At 36.7% G+C, this 22,513-nt stretch overlaps 1 protein-coding gene across 1 annotated transcript in view; it reads left to right on the top strand.

Moving 5' to 3' along the window:
- Positions 1-5,095: 5,095 nt before the first annotated feature.
- The window catches only part of alphaCOP (coatomer subunit alpha), a 190,318-nt gene continuing 172,900 nt past the window's right edge, over positions 5,096-22,513 (top strand). Inside the window, exon 1 of the mRNA XM_090414738.1 lies at positions 5,096-5,468. Within this exon, the coding sequence (XP_090270864.1) occupies positions 5,241-5,468 (228 nt within the window). The 5' untranslated portion in view covers positions 5,096-5,240. The remainder of the gene's footprint in view (positions 5,469-22,513) is intronic.

Below are 22,513 nucleotides of genomic sequence, written 5' to 3'. Positions count from 1 at the left end.
TCACCTTGAGGCACTTCTACCTTTTTTTGCCTTTAATGCTTCGTCTATCATTAGTAAAACCCTTCCCCCATTCTGTCATCTCTGTCCTGCCTGAAAATACTGTATCCTTTACATTCAATCCCTATAACTGTATCATTCTTAGTTAACCAAGTCTCACTATACTTTTTGGCCAAGTTGTACTACTAAGTAATGACAAAAATTCTTCGCAGTTATTCCGAATACTTCGAGTATTAGTACACACAAACTGCAAAACTCCCTTCCTCCCATAATCTCCCTGTGTGCGAATTAGCCCACTCTCTCTATGCTGTTAATTTTCTGGGAACAATTAATTCCAAATTCACAGAGATTGATGACCTTAGTACTATTTACAGCTCACTGTATCACCTGCCTCCCTAGTAAATCCTGTTTCCCTGTTTTTTACCATTTACTCTATCCTTTATCAATAAATGTTCTAAATGTCAAGCCCAATTCATATAAGTGCAAACCATCTCTCTTAAAATACTCCTTCCTTTTAGCAAACTCATCCCAGACATTCATAAAATGAATATTCAATTTCATTTCTTTGCAAAAGCTTTTACACAATCTTGACATCATTCCATTTACTATAATTGCTCTTCTGTTTAATTCATCACTATCAAATCTTGATATCAAACTTATGATCTTTCTACTCTCGCTCTTTGCATTCATTGCTATCATTAAATCCTTCAAATTCTGTCTCATAGAAAATCTTTCGCTACCTAGATCATTCGTCCCTATAACTGCAATAATCTCGCACGCTCCTTTACGAAATTTTACAGCTTCAGTTATATCCTTAATCTTTGACCCTGGATAACATGCTTTAATTACTCTACCATCCTTCACACCCTTAATCATAGAATCCCCATACAGCACAATATCTTTTTTGCTCCTTTTTAACTTGACATCATTTATGCCCACAAATGCTTATTTTTGTCCCAGATCTTCTTCCACATTCTTTTGTATATCGCTCAGCAATCTCCGGGTATGTATTTCTGCACTACTTATTCCATTGACACACTCACTTACTCCGTTACTAAATAATCTGTCATTCTCTTTCCTTGTCATTCTTAATCCCCACATACTTTCTATTCCATAAAAAACATTAGAACATAATGGAATGCTGAAATATAGACTATACAATTTGGTCAGATCAAAATTATAAAATATATTACAGTTATTTAAAAATGTCAGTTCCTTTGTCTCAGTAGAACTTGCACAAAACAGTTTACTCCACTCTATCAGTTACGTTGGGATATGGCTGTATTAAAAAGGAATGTTTCTTATGAGACTGACTGCACCTAACTGTGAGTCTTGATGATCACTTAAACTTGGAACATTAGACAAACCAGATGTATCATCATATATTACACTAAAACTTCGGTGTTTATACGAGCAATTAATACAGGCAAAACGGTTGATACATTAGAAGATGTGAAATATGTTCGCCTTTGTTTGAAATCTCCATTATATAGTTTTTAAGTGATTTCTATTTTTGATGTGAAGATTGTGTTTTATATTGGTAGGCCGTGTAGGTCGGATTCACTTGTAATTATATAAAGTCGAGTGTTTTATTCTTTCTGATAAATATCTGTGAATTCGTAGTCCACAGGATCTTGTAGTTTTTCTCTGTTTTTGTCTTCCTTGCTTGGCATAAAAGATTTTTGAAGTATAGAGTCCAGCGTTTCGTTATACAGATTGGTGTTGGGAGTTTCTTGTAAGTTAGGATCGTTGTTGTCTGCCTTGTTTTCTTGATTGCTGCAAGAATGGAGTCTTTCAGACTTCTGCTGGTAAAACGAGCAATGATTGGTGGCGGGCTCTCTTTGTTTTTTTGTGGGCCTCGGTTAATAGATGTGATGTCCGTGTTTGCGACTTGAATGCCAATTTTGCTGCTGATCAGTTGCGTTATGTTGCTTAAGTCTTCTGCATTTTCTTTTGTTATTCCCTCAATTTTAAGTTTTTTTTTCTTTCTTTTTGTAGCATGTACTCCATTTGACACTTGAGTGTGTTTACCTCTTTCCGCAGTTCTTCATTTTCGCGCTTGAGTGTTTCTATCGTTACCGTTAATTTTGTCTTTATTCCTCGCAATGTTCCTAACATTTCTTCAGAGGTCACATTATTCAACTGTAACGTTCATACTCGTGTGCATGGATGTATTTGATTGTCTGTGAAAACACTAGTGGTGGTACTGCGCAATAAATGGCGTTGGTGTAGCTGATGCGGTGGAGACGGAGGGTTGTAAAGTAGGTGTCCTCCTTCGATGAGTCTTTGGACTGCTTGGAGGTGTCAAGTAATAACAATAATAGTAATAATTATTATTTTCAGCATCTCCATGGAGTCTAATGACTCATCTTGGGAGACCCAAATCAACAATCATACACCCAAATTCTATCATATCTCTCCTTGAATCCATACACCGAGAGGGTGTATGGATTCAAGGAGAGACTGACAACGAATTCTCACAATCTAATCCAATCCACTCACTCACTCACCACTTGTCACGCAAAAAAAAAAACTGATCCGCAAACACTCACTAATCTCACCCTCACACAGATTCCACGGATGGATCCTGGTTCTCTGGCTATTTCTCATATATGAAAATTATCACTTGCATCAATTTTATACAACCCCTTTAATATCTTAGAATTTTCTACCATATCCCCTCTTTCCCTTATCAAATAAACTTTGTAACCCACAAACATCCAATCTATGATAGTAAAGAATATTCCACAGACCTATCACCAGTTTGGTTACTCATCTCTGAATCTGAATTTTTAGAGAACACCACCTGGTCTTTAAGAAACACAAGCGACCAAACCTGCGTACAGTAATCAAGATTTTGCCGAATCGTAGCATTATAAAAAGGGATAATAACTTCCTTATCTTTACTTCTTAGCCTGTTTTTAAACATCCAAATAATTCGTTGAGCTATTTTATCAAATTTTGCAATATGCCCTCTAAACTTTAACTCTTTGTCCACCATCACCCTTAGTACCTACCTAGCCTCATCAATATTCTACAGACCAATATCACACACCACATGCAACCTTTTCGACCCGAAGTGCATAACTTACATTTTGCAACAAATAATTAACAATCATTTTCCTTTGCCCACAATGCCAAGTTATTTAAATCATCCTGCAGGAATCTACATCAACTTTATGAACTACTGCTCTCCCCACTTTTAAATCATCAACAAACAACTGCATATCCTCTCTTAAATCTTTCCTTATGCCACTGATATACAAATTAAAGAATAGTGGCCCCAGTAGTGCACCCTGAGGTACTTCACTAGTCACCATCATTCTCTTTGACTCCACTCCACCATATACTACTCTCTGGTTTCTGTCCATGAGCTACCAGTATCCATGCTACTAGCATCATTTCCATTCCCATCGTCTCCAGTTTTTGTAATAGTTTACCATGTAATATTCTGTCAATTGCCGTGCCCAAGTAGAGCAGCGTCATAGATTAGCCATTACCTTTATCCAATTCTCTTGTCACTTTATTATAAAATGTGAATATGTTACTAAGGCAGGATGTACAGTTTACAAAGCCATGTTGCTCACTATAGAGTATTGTATCGCTATCCACCCACTGTTTTATTTTACCTTTCACCAACTTTTCCAACAATTCAGCAACCACTCATGATATATTAATTGGTCTGTAGTTTGTTACCTCTCTCTTGGAGCCACCTTTATGCAATGGTACTATCTTCCCCTCATTCCACTCCCTTGGAACCCTGTCAGAGATAATACTTAAATTGTACAATTTCCTCAGAGGCAATGAAAATTCTCTTGCACATTCACTTAGTACACAGGTTGCATGCTATCACATCCCACTGCTGTGTTCAAACTCATATTTTTAATACGCTGAACACCTCTTCTTCATTTACCTCAATGTTGATATGCATTTCTGTAACATCTGTAACATCAGCAACTGTAAAATCACCACCTGGATGATACACTTTTGTAAATTAATCACTCAGCAACTCAACTATTTTTTCTGGTTCAGTTACTTTCCTGCCATGAGCATTGTTTAAAGTCATTTTACCATAGTAATTTTCCCTCTTACTTGATACATAACGAAAAAACTCATTTGGGTTTACTTTGGCCTATTTGGCTAATTCTCTCTCATAGTCTGATTTGGTCTTCCTAATCATACAAATCACCCTTCTTGCTTGCACTGTGTATTTCTCATGAGTATGCTGATTAATTTTTCTTTATATTTCCTCCACAATGTTTTCTTTTTTGTAGCTCTTACTTCATATCCCTAGTAATCCATTGAATTCCAACTTGGTTTATCAACCTGGCCATAGGTATGCAGTCTGATACTGCTATATTCAAGCAATCTCTACACAAGGTACAGCTTCTGCGGCCATGAATAAAACTTGATGTATTTTTTGTACAAGTCTACTTCACAGCTGCTCACTCTATAGACAGCCCGATTCCGCTCAGAAATGGAATGTTGATCCCATATTTGATGTGATGCACCAAAATCCTGTCTTAGATTGCTCGATTCTATCCAGATGAGGGATGTCTGGCTAATTAATAATCCCACCCTCTCTCTCTCTCTCTCACGTACCCACTTCAGTATCTCTCTCTCTCTCTCTGCTCTCAGAGACGTTCAGTTTTTGCCTTGTGCCTCTTATACAGATACTTTCATGGACAGTGCTCTGCTGAATTGGCAGCTATTATTCCGCCACTCTCTTCCAAAATCATTAAAACTGGACCCCTGCCAACTAACACCATTTTGCAGTCCTTAAAACTCACCGAACCAACTTCACTTTCCCCTCTTTTATTCGGTCTACTTTTGTCCTTTGGAACATCCTCCTCCACTCTACCGCCCCCAAAGATTACAACCCTCAGCTGTACAAGCAAAATGCGAACATACTCCTCCATTCTGCTATTCCTCTATAATAAATATAAATATAAATATTTAAAAATAAAACGATGCATTTACCTTTGTAGTTTGATCGTTGATAGTTAAACATTTAATGATGTGTTAGATGTTGTTAACTGAAATGCGAAGAATTATGAGATGTCGCTACTACCCGTGTAGTGATACTACACAACAAATCGTCGCCACGTTGGTAGTTTAGTGTCACCTGGGATTGATATGAGCATTTTGTATTAATTTGTTACATAATTTTGAATTAAATGTGTGTAAACTTTGTTTAAAGCATTGCATAGTTTAGGCATTTGTGTATAATCCGTAATTTCACAATGCTGACCAAATTCGAAACAAAGTCAGCCAGAGTAAAAGGTTTGAGTTTTCACCCGAAGAGACCATGGGTATTGGCCAGTTTGCATAATGGTATAATACAGTTATGGGATTACCGGATGTGTACTCTTTTAGATAAATTTGATGAACATGATGGGCCGGTGAGAGGGATTTGTTTTCACAATCAACAACCGCTTTTTGTTTCTGGAGGAGATGATTATAAAATAAAGGTATGATATCTCAATTTTTTTTTTTTTTCATGGTTAGGAAAACTATAAAAATCATTAAATTTTTAAACTGTTAAGTCATCGTGTTTCCAGTCAAAAATTTAAACTTTTCTGGAAAATATTTCGACAGTCATCAAGCAGTAAAACAGGCAATAAGTATCCCTCTTTTCTGGTGCATCAATCCGAAGATTGGTAATTATAGCAGCACATTATAACATCCTTTCTTGTGATCTTCTTTTTATCTCTTCATAACTCTTAGCGCCAGTTAGCATCATTATGTTATTTATAAATGAAATTCTTGATCTGCCTCGTGGCCTCTTTCCTTCTATAGTTCCCTGAATTATTTCTGTAATGCATCCCCCATGCCTCAAATGGTGTCCAACATATATAATATGTAATGCGATACATATATAATACATATACATAAGCTGCCATTATATGTGGATGCCAGGTAATTTGAGACCTAATTTTGACATCCGAGTAGACTAATCTCCGATGGTGTTTGCAGTAATTGAAGTAATATACGTAAACAGCTGATGCTGTCAGGCATTTGATCTAATTTGAGCAGTAACAAAACCTTGTCTCCAAATGTTTTTTTTTTGGAAAGAACTAGATGTTTTTAATGTAAGAGACAGCTTCTTCACTAGGTTGTACACAAGATCTAAGCTCCATACTAACAAAAGGATGAAGCTGAGGAGTTGAACACTGTGTGTGTGTGTGTGTGTAGAATGAGTTATTGAATTGGGTGTGAGACTGGCTGCTGAAAATGGAAGAGGAAGGGTGCTTGTAAATGGGAGGGGGTGCATTGAAAGTATTGATCATAGTAGCAGCTTTGAATGTAGAATAGTGGAAGAGAAAAAAAGAGAGTGAAATCATAGCTATTTGGAGCTTTCATTTGTCAAGGATGTAAAATCTAAAGAGATGCTGAAAATGTGTTCGAGAGGTGGAACAATTAGTAGAGTTGGAATAAATGATTTTTGGAGTAGTGTAAATGAGGTAGCACAGAATTTGAGTGTTACTGATTACAGAGTGAATCAAAAAAGGTCTTGAGAGTAGACATTGATTGTTGACCAGGTATGATAATAGAGCTGAGAATAAGGGGAATGAATATGAATTACATGATAGCAAGGACGTGTAGGAAGAGAGCATGTGTATGTTGATCTATGGAATACATTTTGTGTGTGTGTGTGAGAGATAGACAGTTTGCAGGTTACTGAGGATGATTGGCATCTTAGCCAGAGTGGTAAAGTTGGGTAGATTGCCATAGGGTGGAGGAGAGTTTGTCGAGGCAGGGAAATGACAATCAGGTGGTGGGTTCCAAGTTTTGGCTGTTAGGTGGATTATATAGATAGGCTGAAGGAATGTGGTTAGGATGTAATTAGATTACAGATTTCATTTGAGGAATTGGAACAAGGAAGAAATGAGTGAATGAATGCTTGTGTGTGAATGGGTCAGGTGTTAAGAGTTGTTCGAATTCTTGTCAGGTTGATGGTTGGTTATTGTACACTATTGCAAAAAGCATCAGGAATAAATCAGGATTATTTATCTGGCATGGGAAAAACCTTGATCCTCAAGGATGTTTTCCCACATTTGCACTATTGAATTTGTTGATTCTGCTACTTTTCCAAATTGGGATAGGTGGAGCATGGAGATTTTGGTAGTAAGGGACTGTGTTCATGCTATCCCTTTTTTGCCATCCTGATTGTTCAAGTGGTCAGCCCTTAAGTCTCAACATTATCTATCCACTCTCTAGCCAAAAGGCTGCAAGTTCGAATCCCACTGTGGGCATGGATGTTTGTGATTATCTGTGAAAATACTTGTGTTGGTGGGGGGGGGGAGCAGTAGATGGCATTGGTGTAATTGCAGTTTGCTGTAGTTTGTGGAGACGGAGAGTTGTAGAGTAGGTGCCCTCCCTCGATGAGTCTTTGGACTCCTTGGAGGTGTCATGTAATAATAAAAATAAACATAATTCTAAGCATTAGTAAATGCAAATGAAAAGTCATTGGCATTAGTGGGACCTGGTTGACAAAAGAGGATATCGTTACATGGACACAACATGATGAATACAGTCTATTCAGGGAAGACATGCAAAATATGAAAAATTGGGGAGGGGAAGTATTTCTAATTGATTTTGATTATAGATGAATTGTAGCCAACTAGAGTGGAGATTGGGAATGACCTTTAGTATAAATAGTTCAACTAAAGCCTTTTGGTCTTAAGTAGTTTTGCAGGATAGAATGCATAGTTGAGTACAGGATGAACTAAAGAGGACTTGGAATTGCACCGGAGTGAGAATAGAGTTAATCATGGTATAAAATAAATTAATTGCCCTTAAAGATGAAAATGGAATACTAATTAAACAGTACTCCATTTTCATCCCATACACAGTATTAATGTATTATAGGTTGCTCAACCAACCTCTTGTGTATGGGCTCAACATAAAAAAAAAAAAAAAAGATCATTAGAACAATAGGATTTTTTTATGCCAAATTATATGACAACTCCAAAACTTAGACAGTATGAAAACAAAAATATAATACTCTAAATTGAAGAGGAAGAAACATGCCTGATGTTTTAAAAGAAGTTCAGTACTCTATGGGAAGCATGAATAGATAGAGGTACTAGGTATAAATGAGATACTGATAGAAGTTTGAAAGAAGGTGGTTAACCAGATGTGACTGTGCTAAGTAAAATTTATAGATTAAAGCTATGATGGAATACCAAAGATTTGGAATAATGCTATTCTTATTATAGTTTTTGAAAAGGGAGACTGATAGGATAATAAAAATTACTGCCCTATCAGCCTCTTTTTAACAGTATACAAAATTTTTACAAAAATTACCAACAGAATACTCCCTCAGCAGAAACTACAGCATTATCATTGGTCACATGCGCAATAAGACTAATCATTATGTTTGGCCTTTATTGATTTTTCAAAAGGCATTTGATTCAGTCTCTACATTAGCCAGTTTTGATTCCCTTTGTATTATAAATATTTCCATGGCAAATATTCAACTGAAATAGCATAAACAATTCCTTCACTCAGTACTAAGTCCATTGGAACATGCACAGTTGCTGTGCAACATTCCCTCACAGTACACTTTGAAACCAGCAGAACAAGTTTCTTTTCCTCTTCCTTCATCATCCATTTTGGAACAGTTTCCCCTTATGTGTTTCCTAAGGAATCCAGTGTACAGGCTTTTAAATCAAATGTAAACAAGTTTCTCCTTTCCCAACCTGCTACTCATACACAGTAATAACATACTATAGGTTGATTAACCAACCTCTTATGTTTGGGTTCAAAGAAAAATAAAAAATTCTCTAAAAAAAAATTAAGGAATTGAAAATTGATTTACATGTATTTGGTTATATGTATAAAAATTCAACCATCTTTTTTCAAAAGCTAGATAGGGTTAAAAAAAAGACGTCGCCTACTCCCTATAAGGGAATAAAAGGCGTTCGCTGATTATAAAATCAAGAGCAAATGTGAAATTTCCTATTTAAAAAAAAGAAAAAGTTAAACATGGAGAGACCATTTCATCTGAACTGTTTACAGCAGCCCTGGATGAAATTTAAAAAATTTGGAATGGAAAAATACAGGAATTATAGTAGATGGGAACAAGCTAAATCACCTGTGATTTGCTAATGACAGTGTTCTTTTAGGAAATCAGCAAAACACCTGAAACAAATGATCAATGAATCAATGTCGAAAATAAAGAGAAAGGATTATTTAAATATAAATAAAGACTAAACAAAAATTTTGTATAATAAAAGCATAACCAAAAAGCCATCACACAAGTAATGCCATGAGATCAATACTGTAACTTTCTTTGTTTACTTAGGACAAAAAATCACAAAGAGGGAGGCTATGAGGAAGAAGTTATAAGAATTCACCTTGGCCAGGTAGCCTTTGGAAAACATCATGATGCAATCAAAGGAGATATTCTAATTTGCTTTAAAAGCAAAATATTTGACAATTGTATTAGTCAAGATATATGGAAGTGAAACATGGACTTTGACCAAAAAAATTGGCTGATAACTTGAGGATCATTCATAGGAAAATGGAAAGATAACTGCTTGGTATTGCCATTCATGATAGAAAGCACAGTAAAGTAATACTCTGCTTCACGAAACTTCACTTTACAATGATCTGCTCATATACTCTTCAATTATAACAAATGCCCATTTATGCGACACTGCATTCACTCATGACTGTTTTATTGATATGTGACACTCCTTTGAATCAACTGATGCACAGTTTTCATGAACTCCATTTGTTTATGATGTTGTCACTTGCTGCATTAGTTTGAGACAGGTGTTGTTGCAGTTATTAATAAAGTGAAGAGTGCTACACTGGTTAATACTACAGCTATCCATAAACTTGACCATCTTATTGCTGAAATGGAAAAACTTAATAGTGTAGATTGACGCCCAAACTGATTGGCCTTTTTCTCCTTAAGCAAGATATTCATAATAACTTTCATGTTTGTGAAAATTATTCTAAATTTTTCGTTTGCTTAACTGATATAAATTATTGCTTTATTTATATCATTTGGCACATATATTGCTGCTTAAAACCATTATTAAACATGACATGCATCTATAAGTAAAAAAAGAAAAAAGTTTGTGATTAACTATGACAGTGATCTGAAACCTAACATGTTGTATTGATTCTACTTGGGATAGAGCTCAGACTAAGGTGAGAGGCATTTTAAGAGCCATTAAAAGATCTAAATGGCAATGGTCGCACTGGAAGAAGCAACACTTAAAAATGGACAAAGTTGATATATGAATGTTATCCCAGCCCAGAGATGGAAAGAGAACTTAATTATTGTTAACCTCTGATCTCCATGGAGTCAATGGACTCATTGTGGAAGGTCCATTTTATCTTATCCCAAAAGACCATTCAACCAGAAAAACCCAAAGACCTTAAACCCATTCATGGTTTCCACATTTATCATGCAATGCATTCCCTTACTAATCACTCTCCATGCAAAAAATGTACTTCTCATTCCCTTGCCCGTACCCTCCTTATACAGCCTTGTCTCCCTCTACTCTATGAAAAAAAATCTCCTCCACATTAATCTAGCAACAATCCCACACCAATTTATGTGTCTCAATCATATTCCCACTTCTTCTATTCACAAGGCTCTGCAGGTTGCGTTCCCTCAATCTCTCCCTGTATCTGACCAACTTAGTATACCTTCTCTAGGCCCTCTTCAGTACATCCTCATACCCTTGAAACTATGAGCGAGTTTGTACACAGTAGTCCATATATGGCCTGATGCTTTATACAAGAGAACCATAACCTCTTTGCTTCTACATGTCAGGGTCCTCATTATTGCTATAATTTGTTGTGATGTTCTTTCAAGTCCTTGTCCACCAGATCTCTCATCTCTTCCACCTTCTTCAAAATTTCATCATTAATTATATGCTCTGCATCCCAACTTTACATACCAAATTTCAAGACTGCACTTTGCAACATTAAACTGATAGCTCCACTCACATAGTCTGTTGAGATCCTAGTACAAGGCAACATCTGCTCTACTCCTCATAGTTCTTCCCAGCTTTGCATCATTGTAAACTGTTGCATATCTCTAGTTAAGCTCATCCCAGTGTTATTAACATTAACATGTTAACCACCTTACCGGCCATTATGGATGAAATACGCATCCTCATGTGCTTTGTATCCATCATATATTTGAATATAATATCAATGGTATTACAATTTTAATATGCACTTCACATCCATGATAACTTTGACGTCTATAGACGTCTTGGCCAGTAGCGTCGTTAAACAAAAATGGTCCCCAAACAGATCTCTGTGGCATTCCAATAGTGACCTTCTTCTTTTGGAAGATACTACTCTTCCATACACAATCTGCTGATATCTGTTATTTAATCCCATATCTATAGAAAAACCAAAGAAAAACTAGGAGGATGGAATTAAAGAGATGGCTAGAACTCAGTGGCTTAGAAAAAGCTCAAGATAGGACAGAATGGAGGACCTTGAGAGGTGGCCTTCTTCCAGCAGTGGACAGAAAGTGGATATTGACTATGATGAATAACATCTGAGAATCTGCTCATGAACTCAATAAACATTTTGCCTCCATTTGGTAAACGTAACCACTGAGATTTGTTTTGGGTTAGTGGCAATTTATGTAAGAACTTTCATGGATGTGAAGTGCATATTAAAATTGTAATACCACTGATATTACACAGAAGGTGAATCAGTGTTCTGTGAGAAGTTCTCCTGAAATTTGTCATTTTAGTTTTCTAAGCATTTTTCATGAATAAATATTTTATAGTGGAAATATTCTGAGGCGAATAATATTCGGAATATGTCGAAAAGCTCATACCCAGAACACCTAATAACATCTGTGTAGCAAACGTTAGTGACCAAGCCGTGTATTTTTAAACGTGGAAGCATTCATGAATTATCGTTAATTTTCACACATCGAAACCTTTCAGCATTTGGGAAAGGGAATACCGCTGTTTATGACCGGTCATAAAAATTACATGCAAGCGGATTATAACAATGGGTGGCATATCCTCTGTTCTCAAAACTTAAAGAAATAACATCTGTGTTGCAAATGTTAGTGACCAATCAGCAAGGAAGTATAAAGAAAATTTTTCCACTAAAATTGAAGATCAAGGTAGTCTGTATCCGGTTCTCAGATCTAGTAATACTGAATACTTTCTTCGCAAGTTCGTATTGTAGGGTGAAAGTTTCGAAACCGTAGTGCCATGATTTTTAAAAGTAATAGGCCTGCAGATTTAAATTTTAATATGAATAAGAGACAAGGGACTTTGTTTAATTTTGGTATTAAGAAATCTCTTATTGAAGGTGTTTGTGATGCAACAGATAGTGAGTCATCCACCACCAGCCTACAAAGCGATCTCCAGGATGTGCAAAAGGAAGGGAAAACTACCAGCACATAGGAGAAAAAGTCTGCATTCACTTGTAATTACTTATAATAATATTATGAATTTTTGGTGATCAGAACGGGATGTGTCAATGAAAATCAGCACAAATTAATTTAATGATGTTTATGTTTAATCGATATTTAAATAATTAATAATTAATGATCAATTATTAATTAATAAAAATTAGCTAAATTAACAATTATTAATTAATACATTACAAAATAATCAAGGTGTTCTGTGAATATTTCAGGATTTGTGAAGTGTTCCGTCCTAGGAAAAGTTTGGGAAACCCTGGTTTAAAGGATGCCATGACTGCATTCCCATAGTCAGGAGAGTTAATTGCAGTGATGTGAAATGGATGGATGCAGCTTTAAAGCTGGAGCCACATGAAAAGAAAATATTATGGAACTTATATTTTGTGAAATCTGATGAGTAGTACAAAGAACAGACCAGGTTAGATGCCCATGGTGAGGAAAGTGAAATCAGAATATAAAAGTTAGCTGAACAGGTTACAGGAAATTGGAGAGAATTCTTTCACTATGTAATGAGTAAAAAGAAGAATTATCATGGTAGGATAACCTTAGCAAATACAGATGGCAGAAAAGTTGTTGAATGCATAGGTAATAGCTAAATTATTAAGTAATCATTTTGGTAAAGTGTACATTCATGGCACATCCATTAATTCTCCAGAAGCTGAGACTGCTATGGATGAAAAGATAGAGGTGGAAGAAGTAAAAATGTTAAAAATATTGCAGGAGTCTGCTGACATGGCAGTGTGCTAGAGAATTAACTATGTCCCAAAAAACCTGGCTGTTTGAGTCATGTTCATCTCAACATGAACATGATTACTGATGATTGGGAAGATAATTCGATTGTAGGCCAGTCTATATATATATATATCTCCCCTCTCTCTCTCTCTCTCTCTCTCTCTAGTAATAAGATATTAGAGAGACTTGTGAGAAACTGCATCTAGAAGTGGTTGGATAACTTTTAGATGCATGCCTCTCTAGTTCATATATGGACTATAGAGACTTCTTCATTTATAGATGATGGCGTAGCTTTGTTAGAGGTAGGTCTTGTTTTACTGATCTACTAACATTTTACAATAAGGTGATAGTAGAGTTGGATGGGGGGAATACGCTGTGATTATTTTAGATTTTATCAATTACTTGATAAATTCCACATAGAAGTTTATTATACAAAGTCCAAGGGATGGGTATGCAAAATAAGCTTGTGGCATGAATTGGAATAGTTATCCGACAGGTATCAAAGAGTGATGTATGCAGAAGCTGAATCTAAGAGAATGAAGTTGGCGAATAGGCCACATGGTTCTCTTCCTGTTTAACTTGTGTATTAATGGCATTGAGGATGGTCTAAAGGGAAGCATTGAAGTATATGCAAATGATTTCGAGTTTGTTCAGGTGATAAGGGACATTTCTGATGCTGGATCCTTACAGACTGAATTGAACATAATGATTTTATTGAAAAATGTTAATGAGCATTAGTGTAATGTTGCTAAGGTTATGGCATTTGGGGCTGAAGATATTCCAGACTGAGTATTATATTCATGGAAGTTTGCTGCATGTGGTTGATAATGCTAGGCTTAGTGATAATAGTGAACAGAGAATTAGATACCATTAGATAACTGCAGTGTTTTGAAAAGAACACTAACTTGTAGGAATAAGGAAATTATTCTTCCACTATATCTGATAAGAGCACATCTGGACTACTGTTGGTCACTTGGGTTATGTGGAGCTAACCAAAATCATATTGGGCTTGTAGAACTTGCATGTGAAGATAGACTGAAGGAATGTGGGCTTCAAAGTTTGAGAAATAGGAATATGACAGAAACATCAATTGTACATATGTCTATTACTATGTCTGTATATATTAAGAATTAATGTAATGTAACTTTTCATGTGTGAGCCATACCCTAAGTAAATAAAATAAATAATCAAAACATCAAGCTAGTAAAGAATTCTTATGATTTAGACGTTGGAGAAATTTTCAGCTCATTGCAGGCGGTGGAGAACTTAGGTCACCCCTGAAAGCTGAGTAAGGGTCACGAAGAACATGAGGTCTAGCTTCTTTTCATTGCGAGTGAATGGAATGAACTGCCAGCAGACATTTAGGGCATCTTTAGTGAGTAGATATATGATAAAGTCCTTCCAGTGCCCTCTATCTCTGATTCCTGTATGCAATGAAAATGTTTTTTTTTTTTTTTTTTTTTTTAATTTGTGTATATACATATGCAGGTATCCCTCGATTAACACGGTTAATTAATCCCTCGATGTTACCACGTGTTAATCAAATCTAATAATCAATGGTAAAAATTACAATTTGTCCATGATAGATTAGTGTATTAATAATTCGTAGGAGGAATGATGTCATCATGCTCACGCCATGAGGCTTGCATGTTTTTGCGTGGTAAATGTAACCCTGTGGAGCTCGCAGGGGTAAACATTGCAGCATAGTTCGAGGTATATCTGAGAGATACATTCATTACTAGCATGTGCTAATATGCAATAAAACATAAAGAAAAAACACTGCAAATATAATACATGATGGAAAAAATTAAGTGGATGTTGAATCCAACATTATTTCATAGCCGAATATAGAAACTTCAAGAGTTTCGTGCCGAATATATAGAAACTAAAAGATTTGGAAACTAAAAAAACAGTACGGAATATCACTCGTAACATATGAATGAACAGCTACTCATGACCTCCAAGCTATACACTGAATTGTGTAAGAATATTTATATTAAACATTTTTGCATGTATCTGTCAGATCAGCTGTGAGCTCCACAGGTTTAAAGGCGCGTTAATCAAAACTCTTGGCGTGTATTCAAGGGATTGTCGCAATTAATTTCGGCGTGTTAATCAAATCCCGCGTTAAGCAAGGGATACCTGTATATTCCTATGGAGTGAAATTTCTTATTCATGTTTCTCCGTTAATATAAAATAGTATAGAATCAACCAAATTATAAATATCGCAAAAACAACACATGCCAAAAAAAAAAATTTAAAATAGTAGACAAAAAAAATGAAGGCCCAACTTAGCACTTAGGAACTTTATTTGACCTTTAAATTAATGAAGTTATCATCATCATCTTGGAAAGCATAACAAAATTTCTATTTCATCAGTCAACAACTATAATATCCCACAAACCTACACTCTTTAATAAACTAATTTGCAAGCACAGCTACTTGGTGAAGTAACTACCATGTTTGTAACTGATATAGTAATTTTGCCGAGGAAACAGACCCTATCCTGTTAAATATCCTAGTAGTGAAATCATCCTTCTTGGAGACTTCAATGTCCACAACTCGCATTAGCTTCCCTTCAGTTTCACAGATCAAGCAGGCAGGCATTCTGAGGTATTTGCCATTAGCAATGGCATATCGCAGATCATCAAGGAGGAATTTAAGTTACCTCCATGATTTCTATTACTCCTTCCTATGGTGGGTGAGGAAGGACAACTGAAGCAGTCCAGATACACACACCTGCTGAGACTGAATAAGAGAAATAATCCTCACAGGAATGAAGGTCTTCATCCCTTGTTCCATTCCAAATTCACAGCCACCATCTAAGCCTTGGTTCTTGAAAAAGTGTGTTACCTCAGTAAACAAGAAAACCTCTGCATACCATGAATGGCTCAAGACCAAACCTGCAACTGCTCACTCTGCCTGTACTGCATCTTGCAACAGCTGGAAAAGAGTCATCACCAAATCTAAATCGGACTTTGAAAGGGCCAAATGCTGCAAACTGGCCTCCTGTCCAAATGGCATTCTTCTGGTCTCTTGCCAAGGCCATTGGATGCAACTTCAGCTCACCCAGGTTTCTGCCACTCTCACATCCAGATGGTACTGAAGTTACCTAACCTAAAGACAAGGTTTACTTACTGGCATCGCTCTTCTTTTCCAATTTCTGCATTAATTACATGGGCCAAGTTCCCTCCAATCCAACAAGAATTGCTCTCTCTATGTCACCCATAGGCTTCTGCCAAAAGGAAATCCAAAGAATCTTCAATAACCTGAACACAAACCAGGCATCTAGTCCTGATGATATCTTGCCTGTTGTGTTAATGACTTGTGCCCCAAAACTGACACATATCCTGTATTGCCTTTTCAGTCTATCCTATTTAACTGGCATCTACCCTACAGCATGGAAGGAGGCATACATGAAAGTCAACCTTATGAACTATTGTTTGTTTTCCCTTTTCACGTCTATTAACTCTGAAATTATGGAGGTGGTCACCAACAACCAACTCTTATACCATCTAGAGACCTACTGACTAATTAGTGACCAGCAGTATAGATTCTGCCACTCATGCTCTACCTCTGATCTAGCCTTCACCACCCATCTCTGGACTCTAGCTATTTGCAGAAACTCATGTGGTTGCCCTTGCCAGTTCAAACGCATTTAATCAGGTTTGGTTCTTGGATCAATTGGATCACCAACTTTCTCAATTGCCATTCACTGTGTGTCATGGTAGATGGCTTTCTCTCCTCAGATTTATTATTATTATTACAGGCTACTTCATGGAGTGAGCCTACATATCTCAGTTGGACAGACAGAGCCCTTTGGGTTTGATTCCTGTCCATGATGTGAGGAACCATTATCTGGATGCTTGGGGAAATGGGGAAACCCCACACAAATAAATAAAAAAAAAAAAAAAAAAACTCCATGGAGTTATTGAAGTATTTCTCAACCTTTGTAAGCCCATGGACCAGTAAAATACCTAAAACAATTCTACTGGCCAGTAAGTTATGTAATTTTTTAAAAAACTTATGTAGGGATTACGAGCATTTAGGAAAAACTGTGCTATTTATAACATAATAAATCTAAAAGCGTGTTTTGAATACATATGGAAACATAATTAAATTGGAAGTAAATGATTAAAAGTGTATCATCATTGAACAAAGTTTTAATTTTTAGTAAACAAATAAATTATATGATATAATTATATTACTACTTACTTTTAATGAGATGGTTGAGCTTCTCGGCCCTTGCAGAGTTGCTGGATATCTGGCTCAATATTGGTTGACTTTAGTCAAAGATCTACATACACACTAAGACAATTTCTGTATTTGTTTTTATTTGAAGGAGCAGTGAAAATCCTTTCTCACAAAGATAGGTTGTAGAAAACTGCATAACGAATTTCACTGCTTCAGATAATTCGGGAAATTCACTTCTCACTGGAGGCGAGATCCAGAATCGAGCTAAACCAAGATCATGGAATTGCATTTTAAGCCCATTGTCACTTGAAAGCTCAATTAACTGTTCTTTTTCGATAACGAAAGGTCATTCTCGTGACTGTAAGCCTGAAATGGACCGTGAACCCATAGAAATTTCTTATAAAAGTTATTTGGAAAATATGTTTCAAAACTCTGTTTCAGAGTTTTGAGGTGGTTACAAACCCTTTTCATAAACTCAAAATCAACAAAAATATTTTCCACTAAAAAGGATTCCAATGTTGGAAAAGGTGCAAATTGTCTGTCTTTTTCGTAACTAATCCATAACACCAATTTTTTTTGAAATGCCTTTATTTTCTCATAGGCATCAAGAACAGGTGAACACTTTCCCTGAAGGGAGAGATTTAGTTCATTTATTATTATTATTCAGGCCTCCATGGAATCAAAAGACTCATCGTGGGAGATCCTTCCTAAGAACATAAAGTCTGTCAAGACTCATCGAGGGGAGGTTCCCCCTAAGAAACACAAAGTCTATCATACCACTCCTTAAACTCATTGACCGTTCTTGCCCTCACCACTATCAGACAATGCATTCCATGGCTCAACCACCCTCCATGCAAAGAAACCACTACTCACCCTCTTGCTCACAGTTTCCTTTCGTAACTTCCAGGGATGGCCTCTTGTCATCACTCCTTCCTGCTGTTCAACCAAGTGAAAGAACTCCCCAGTATCAACCCTGTAACCACCTCTCAACAGTTTAAAAGTCTCAATCATATCACCTCTCCTTCTATCCGCCAAACTCTGCAGTCACATTCCCTTGGCCGATTTTCATAACTATCTTTGTACAGTCCTGAGACCATCTTTGTCATCCGTCTTTGTATCTTTTCCACAGTTAATTTATCCCCTTTCAAATCCTCGGGACCAAATCTGAGAACAATAATCCAAGTGTGGTCTGATCAGAGACTTATACAACGGAATGATAACCCTCTTATCTCTGCAGGTCAGTGTCCTTCTCATAATTGCAGCAATCCTCTGTGTTACCTTCACCACCTTTGCAATATGTCCCCTAAACTTCAGGTTTCTATCAATCATCAACCCCAGATCTCTTGTCTCCCCAACTTCCTTCAGTATAACTCCTCCCATAGAGTATGCAGCATCCCATCGATGTTTCCCAAACCTCAAGACCTTACATTTTGCTGGATTAAACTGACACCCACATTCATTTGCCCATCTATCTAGCTTATTCAAATCCTCTTGCAGGGCTACCACATCTGCACTATTACTAATAATCCTTCCCAGCTTCGTATCATCCGCAAACAACTGAATATCCCCTTGCAATTCACTGGCAATGTCATTGATATAAAAGTTAAACAATATAGGTCCTAGTACTGAGCCCTGTGGGACCCCACTTGTAACCTTCCGTCTCCTTGAAACTGCTCCACCATACACAACTCTCTGATACGTATCAGATAGCCAATCCTGAATCCAGTTGACCATCTGACATCCAGACCCATGTGTTGCAACTTAAATATCAGCTTATCATGTGGCACCCTGTCAAATGCCTTTGCTAAGTCTAAGAAAATTGCAGTATATGCCTTTCCCTCATCTAATGTTCTTGTAACTTTATTATAAAAGGCTAGCATATTGCTAAAACAAGAGCGCCCTTTCACAAATCCATGTTGACTCTCACAGATAACATTACCCTCATCTGCCCAGTGCTGTATACGGTCCCTCACTACTTTCTCCAAGATCTTAACAACTACTGATGACACACAGACTGGTCTATAATTAGGCACTTCAGTCTGTTACTACCCTTATGCAATGGCACTATCTTACCTTCCTTCCATTCCCTGGGCGCCTTTGCCGAAACCAGACTTTCATTGAAAAGCCAGGTTAAAGGCACTGTCAGTTCCTTAGCACATTCTCTCAAAACTCGTGGTGAAATACCATCCACTCCCAACGCTTTATTGACATCCAGCGTTCTCAATATCTGAAACACACTCTCTTCATGTACCTCTAAACCTTGAACCTGCCCTATCCCTCTAGCATTAAAACTGACTCCTCCAGGATGAAATACTCCAATAAAGTGTTCATTGAACAATTCCACTATGTCCTCTGCATCAGTCACTCTATTCCCATTTTTATCCCACAATATCATTCTTCCACAGTCATTTCTCCTCCTACTGGCCACATAGCTAAAAAATTCCCTAGGATTTTCTTTGGATCTTAGGGCCAATCTCCTCTCATATTCCAGTTTTGTCTTCCTTACCACACTAGTCACTCTTCTGGCCTGTGTCTTATATTCTTCACGCATCCTCTCTTCACCTGTCTCGTTATATCTCTTCCATAGCTCTCTTTCATATGCAATTCCTGTTTAATATTGTTTGTCATCCACTTTACTCCAAATTGTGTCCTATTCTTCACTCGTGGTATACAACTTACCATTGCTGCTAACAAATATTCTTTCACAATTTCCCACGCACTAACGATATCCCGGCCTTCCAATTCCTCCCTCCATGAAACTTCCTGAAGTTGACATCTAGGACTGTTATAATCACCTGCATTATAATTCCACATAAGTTCCCTTCTCTTTGATACTCTTGCATGTCTATTCATTTTCCAAGTCAAAACCATAAGGTCACTCTCTCCAACCGGTGGGAGAGATGTCATCTCAGTTATTATCAACTCTTCTGATGCTATAACCAAATCTAAAACTCTTGAACCTCTTGTTCCCTCTGTTACATGTTGCCTAAGACATTTGTCCCTCAAGAATTCTAGAAATTCCATTCCACTATTGCTACATGCATCTTCCTCTCTCCAATTTATACTACTGTAGTTAAAATCTCCCATAACAATCATTCTTCTTGCACTTGCCAAACTTAGCTGTCTAAACATCTCCTGGTCTCCATTGCTCCTGGGTCTGTAGCAACACCCCACTAAATATCCTGTCTTGCCTACCTCTACCTCACACCATATGCTCTCAAAATCATTTGTCTCACTTCCTTCCAAAGCCTCCACTCTTAGAGGACATAGGTCATCACTTATCATAAGCAGTACCCCCACCACCACGCTTTCCCCTCCTATCCTGACGAAAAATGCTATACCCAGCGACTTCTATTCCTGTTATTATATCACCTTCTGTCAACCACGTCTCAGTAATCCCAATAATTTAATTTCGAAAACATGTCTGAAACATAGGATAGTGTTGATAACCATGCTTTATCAACAAGATGTGATGCAAAATCAGAATTACATTAATTTACAAACAATAAAACTTCATGCCTTAATTGAAATAACCTTGTTAGTACTTTTCCCCTGGAAAACTAGCAAATTTCAGAATGAAGCAAAAGTTGTATATATTCACTGCCCATTTCATCACAGAGTATTGAAAATTGTTTGTTATTTAGCAGTCGAGCCTTAATAAAATTAACTAGCTTTACATCGTTGTATAGCAGTTTTAAATTCTGATGGCATCCCTTTGGAGGCTAACGCTTCCCAATGTATGAAACAGTGTACCCAATACATATCCGCAGCTACTTTCTTGACCTGAGAATCAACCCCACCATGCATGCCTGTTAGAGCGCAAGCTCCATCCAAACAAAACAGAATATCATCATGAATGTTGTTATCATGCACATATCTTATGTACCATATTAACTGCACATCATTTGTAACATCAGTGGTCTCGTCTATTTATAATACATAATAAGAGCTCTTCTTAACTCTTTCGATTAACTGAGATTCTACGTCACCTGCCATATCATTAATTCTGAGACCAACAGTGTCATTTGAAAGAGGAATCAAATCAACATCTTTTAGTAACTTGTTGCCAAACATAGTTTTTACCACATCTTTTATAGCTGGAAGTAGGATCTTTCCCTGTTTTTGCTATGCGCAAACTTAAGAGATAGGATGCTTCCAGTGCCTTGCTATTAATTGAACTCATGGACGAAACTGTATCTTTCCCATGATTTAATGTCCCTAAGCATCACTGAAAAAATTCATTTGGCTTATTTTTCACATCACAATGTTTAGTTTCTAAATGTCGTCAGAGTTTTTCAGGTTTCATGCACTCTTTCGACAACACTTCATAACACAAAACACATTGAGGTTTCTGTTCACTTTCATCTCTACACCAAGTAAACCTGAATTCCAAATATGAACTGTTATATTTTATACTGTATTTTTTCTTTGAACTGCTTGTTACTTCTACTTTAATAGTATCAGATTTACTTGCCGTTGCAACACGTGTGTCACAATTAAAGTTAGCATTACCTGTTTCATTTGCTTTTCTTTTCAAAGTCCTAGTTCTAAGCTACTTTTCCATTATTAAAAAATGTTTTCAAAAAATATATAAATACTGGGGTTAACTCGCAACACACTTTGTCCAAGTATCACTTAGCAATTCTGAAGGTATACTGAGCCTTTGTTGAAGGAGGAAAACCTTCAGTAATAGAAATCAATAAACAACAAGCAGTTGTTTGAAATGTGGATAATACATGTTTACTTTAAATCTGACAAAACAGCAAGGGAAGGCAGAAGCAATAAAACCATATTGTTGTTCACTTCACCCCTCTTTTATTACTCATCATTCTGCTGCTATTTGTTGGTTTTTTTAAGTATCCATTTTATTTCAATAATTTTTACTTATTCAATTTTAATTTGTTTTGTTTGGATAATTAAAAAATATATCTATTTATTTATTTAAGTCTGCCTGCAGACCACCTGTCCCATAGTCATGGACCACAGGTTGAGAAACACTACTGAGTTATTGAACTCATTGGGGGAGGGGGGGGGGGCAAACATCATCCCAAGCAGTATCTATCATACTTTGTTTTGAACTCATTCACAGTCATGGTATTCACAACAGACTCTGGCAACCTATTCCATGCATTCGTCATTCTCCAAACAAAAAAAAATCTA

This window comes from Typopeltis vanoorti, chromosome 25 (assembly GCF_054136105.1).
Source record: "Typopeltis vanoorti isolate ZY-2024b chromosome 25, IOZ_Tvanoo_1.0, whole genome shotgun sequence".
Lineage (NCBI taxonomy): Eukaryota > Metazoa > Arthropoda > Arachnida > Uropygi > Thelyphonidae > Typopeltis > Typopeltis vanoorti.
Note: the sequence above shows the minus strand (reverse complement) of the source record. Positions and strands in the feature narration are given on the sequence as shown.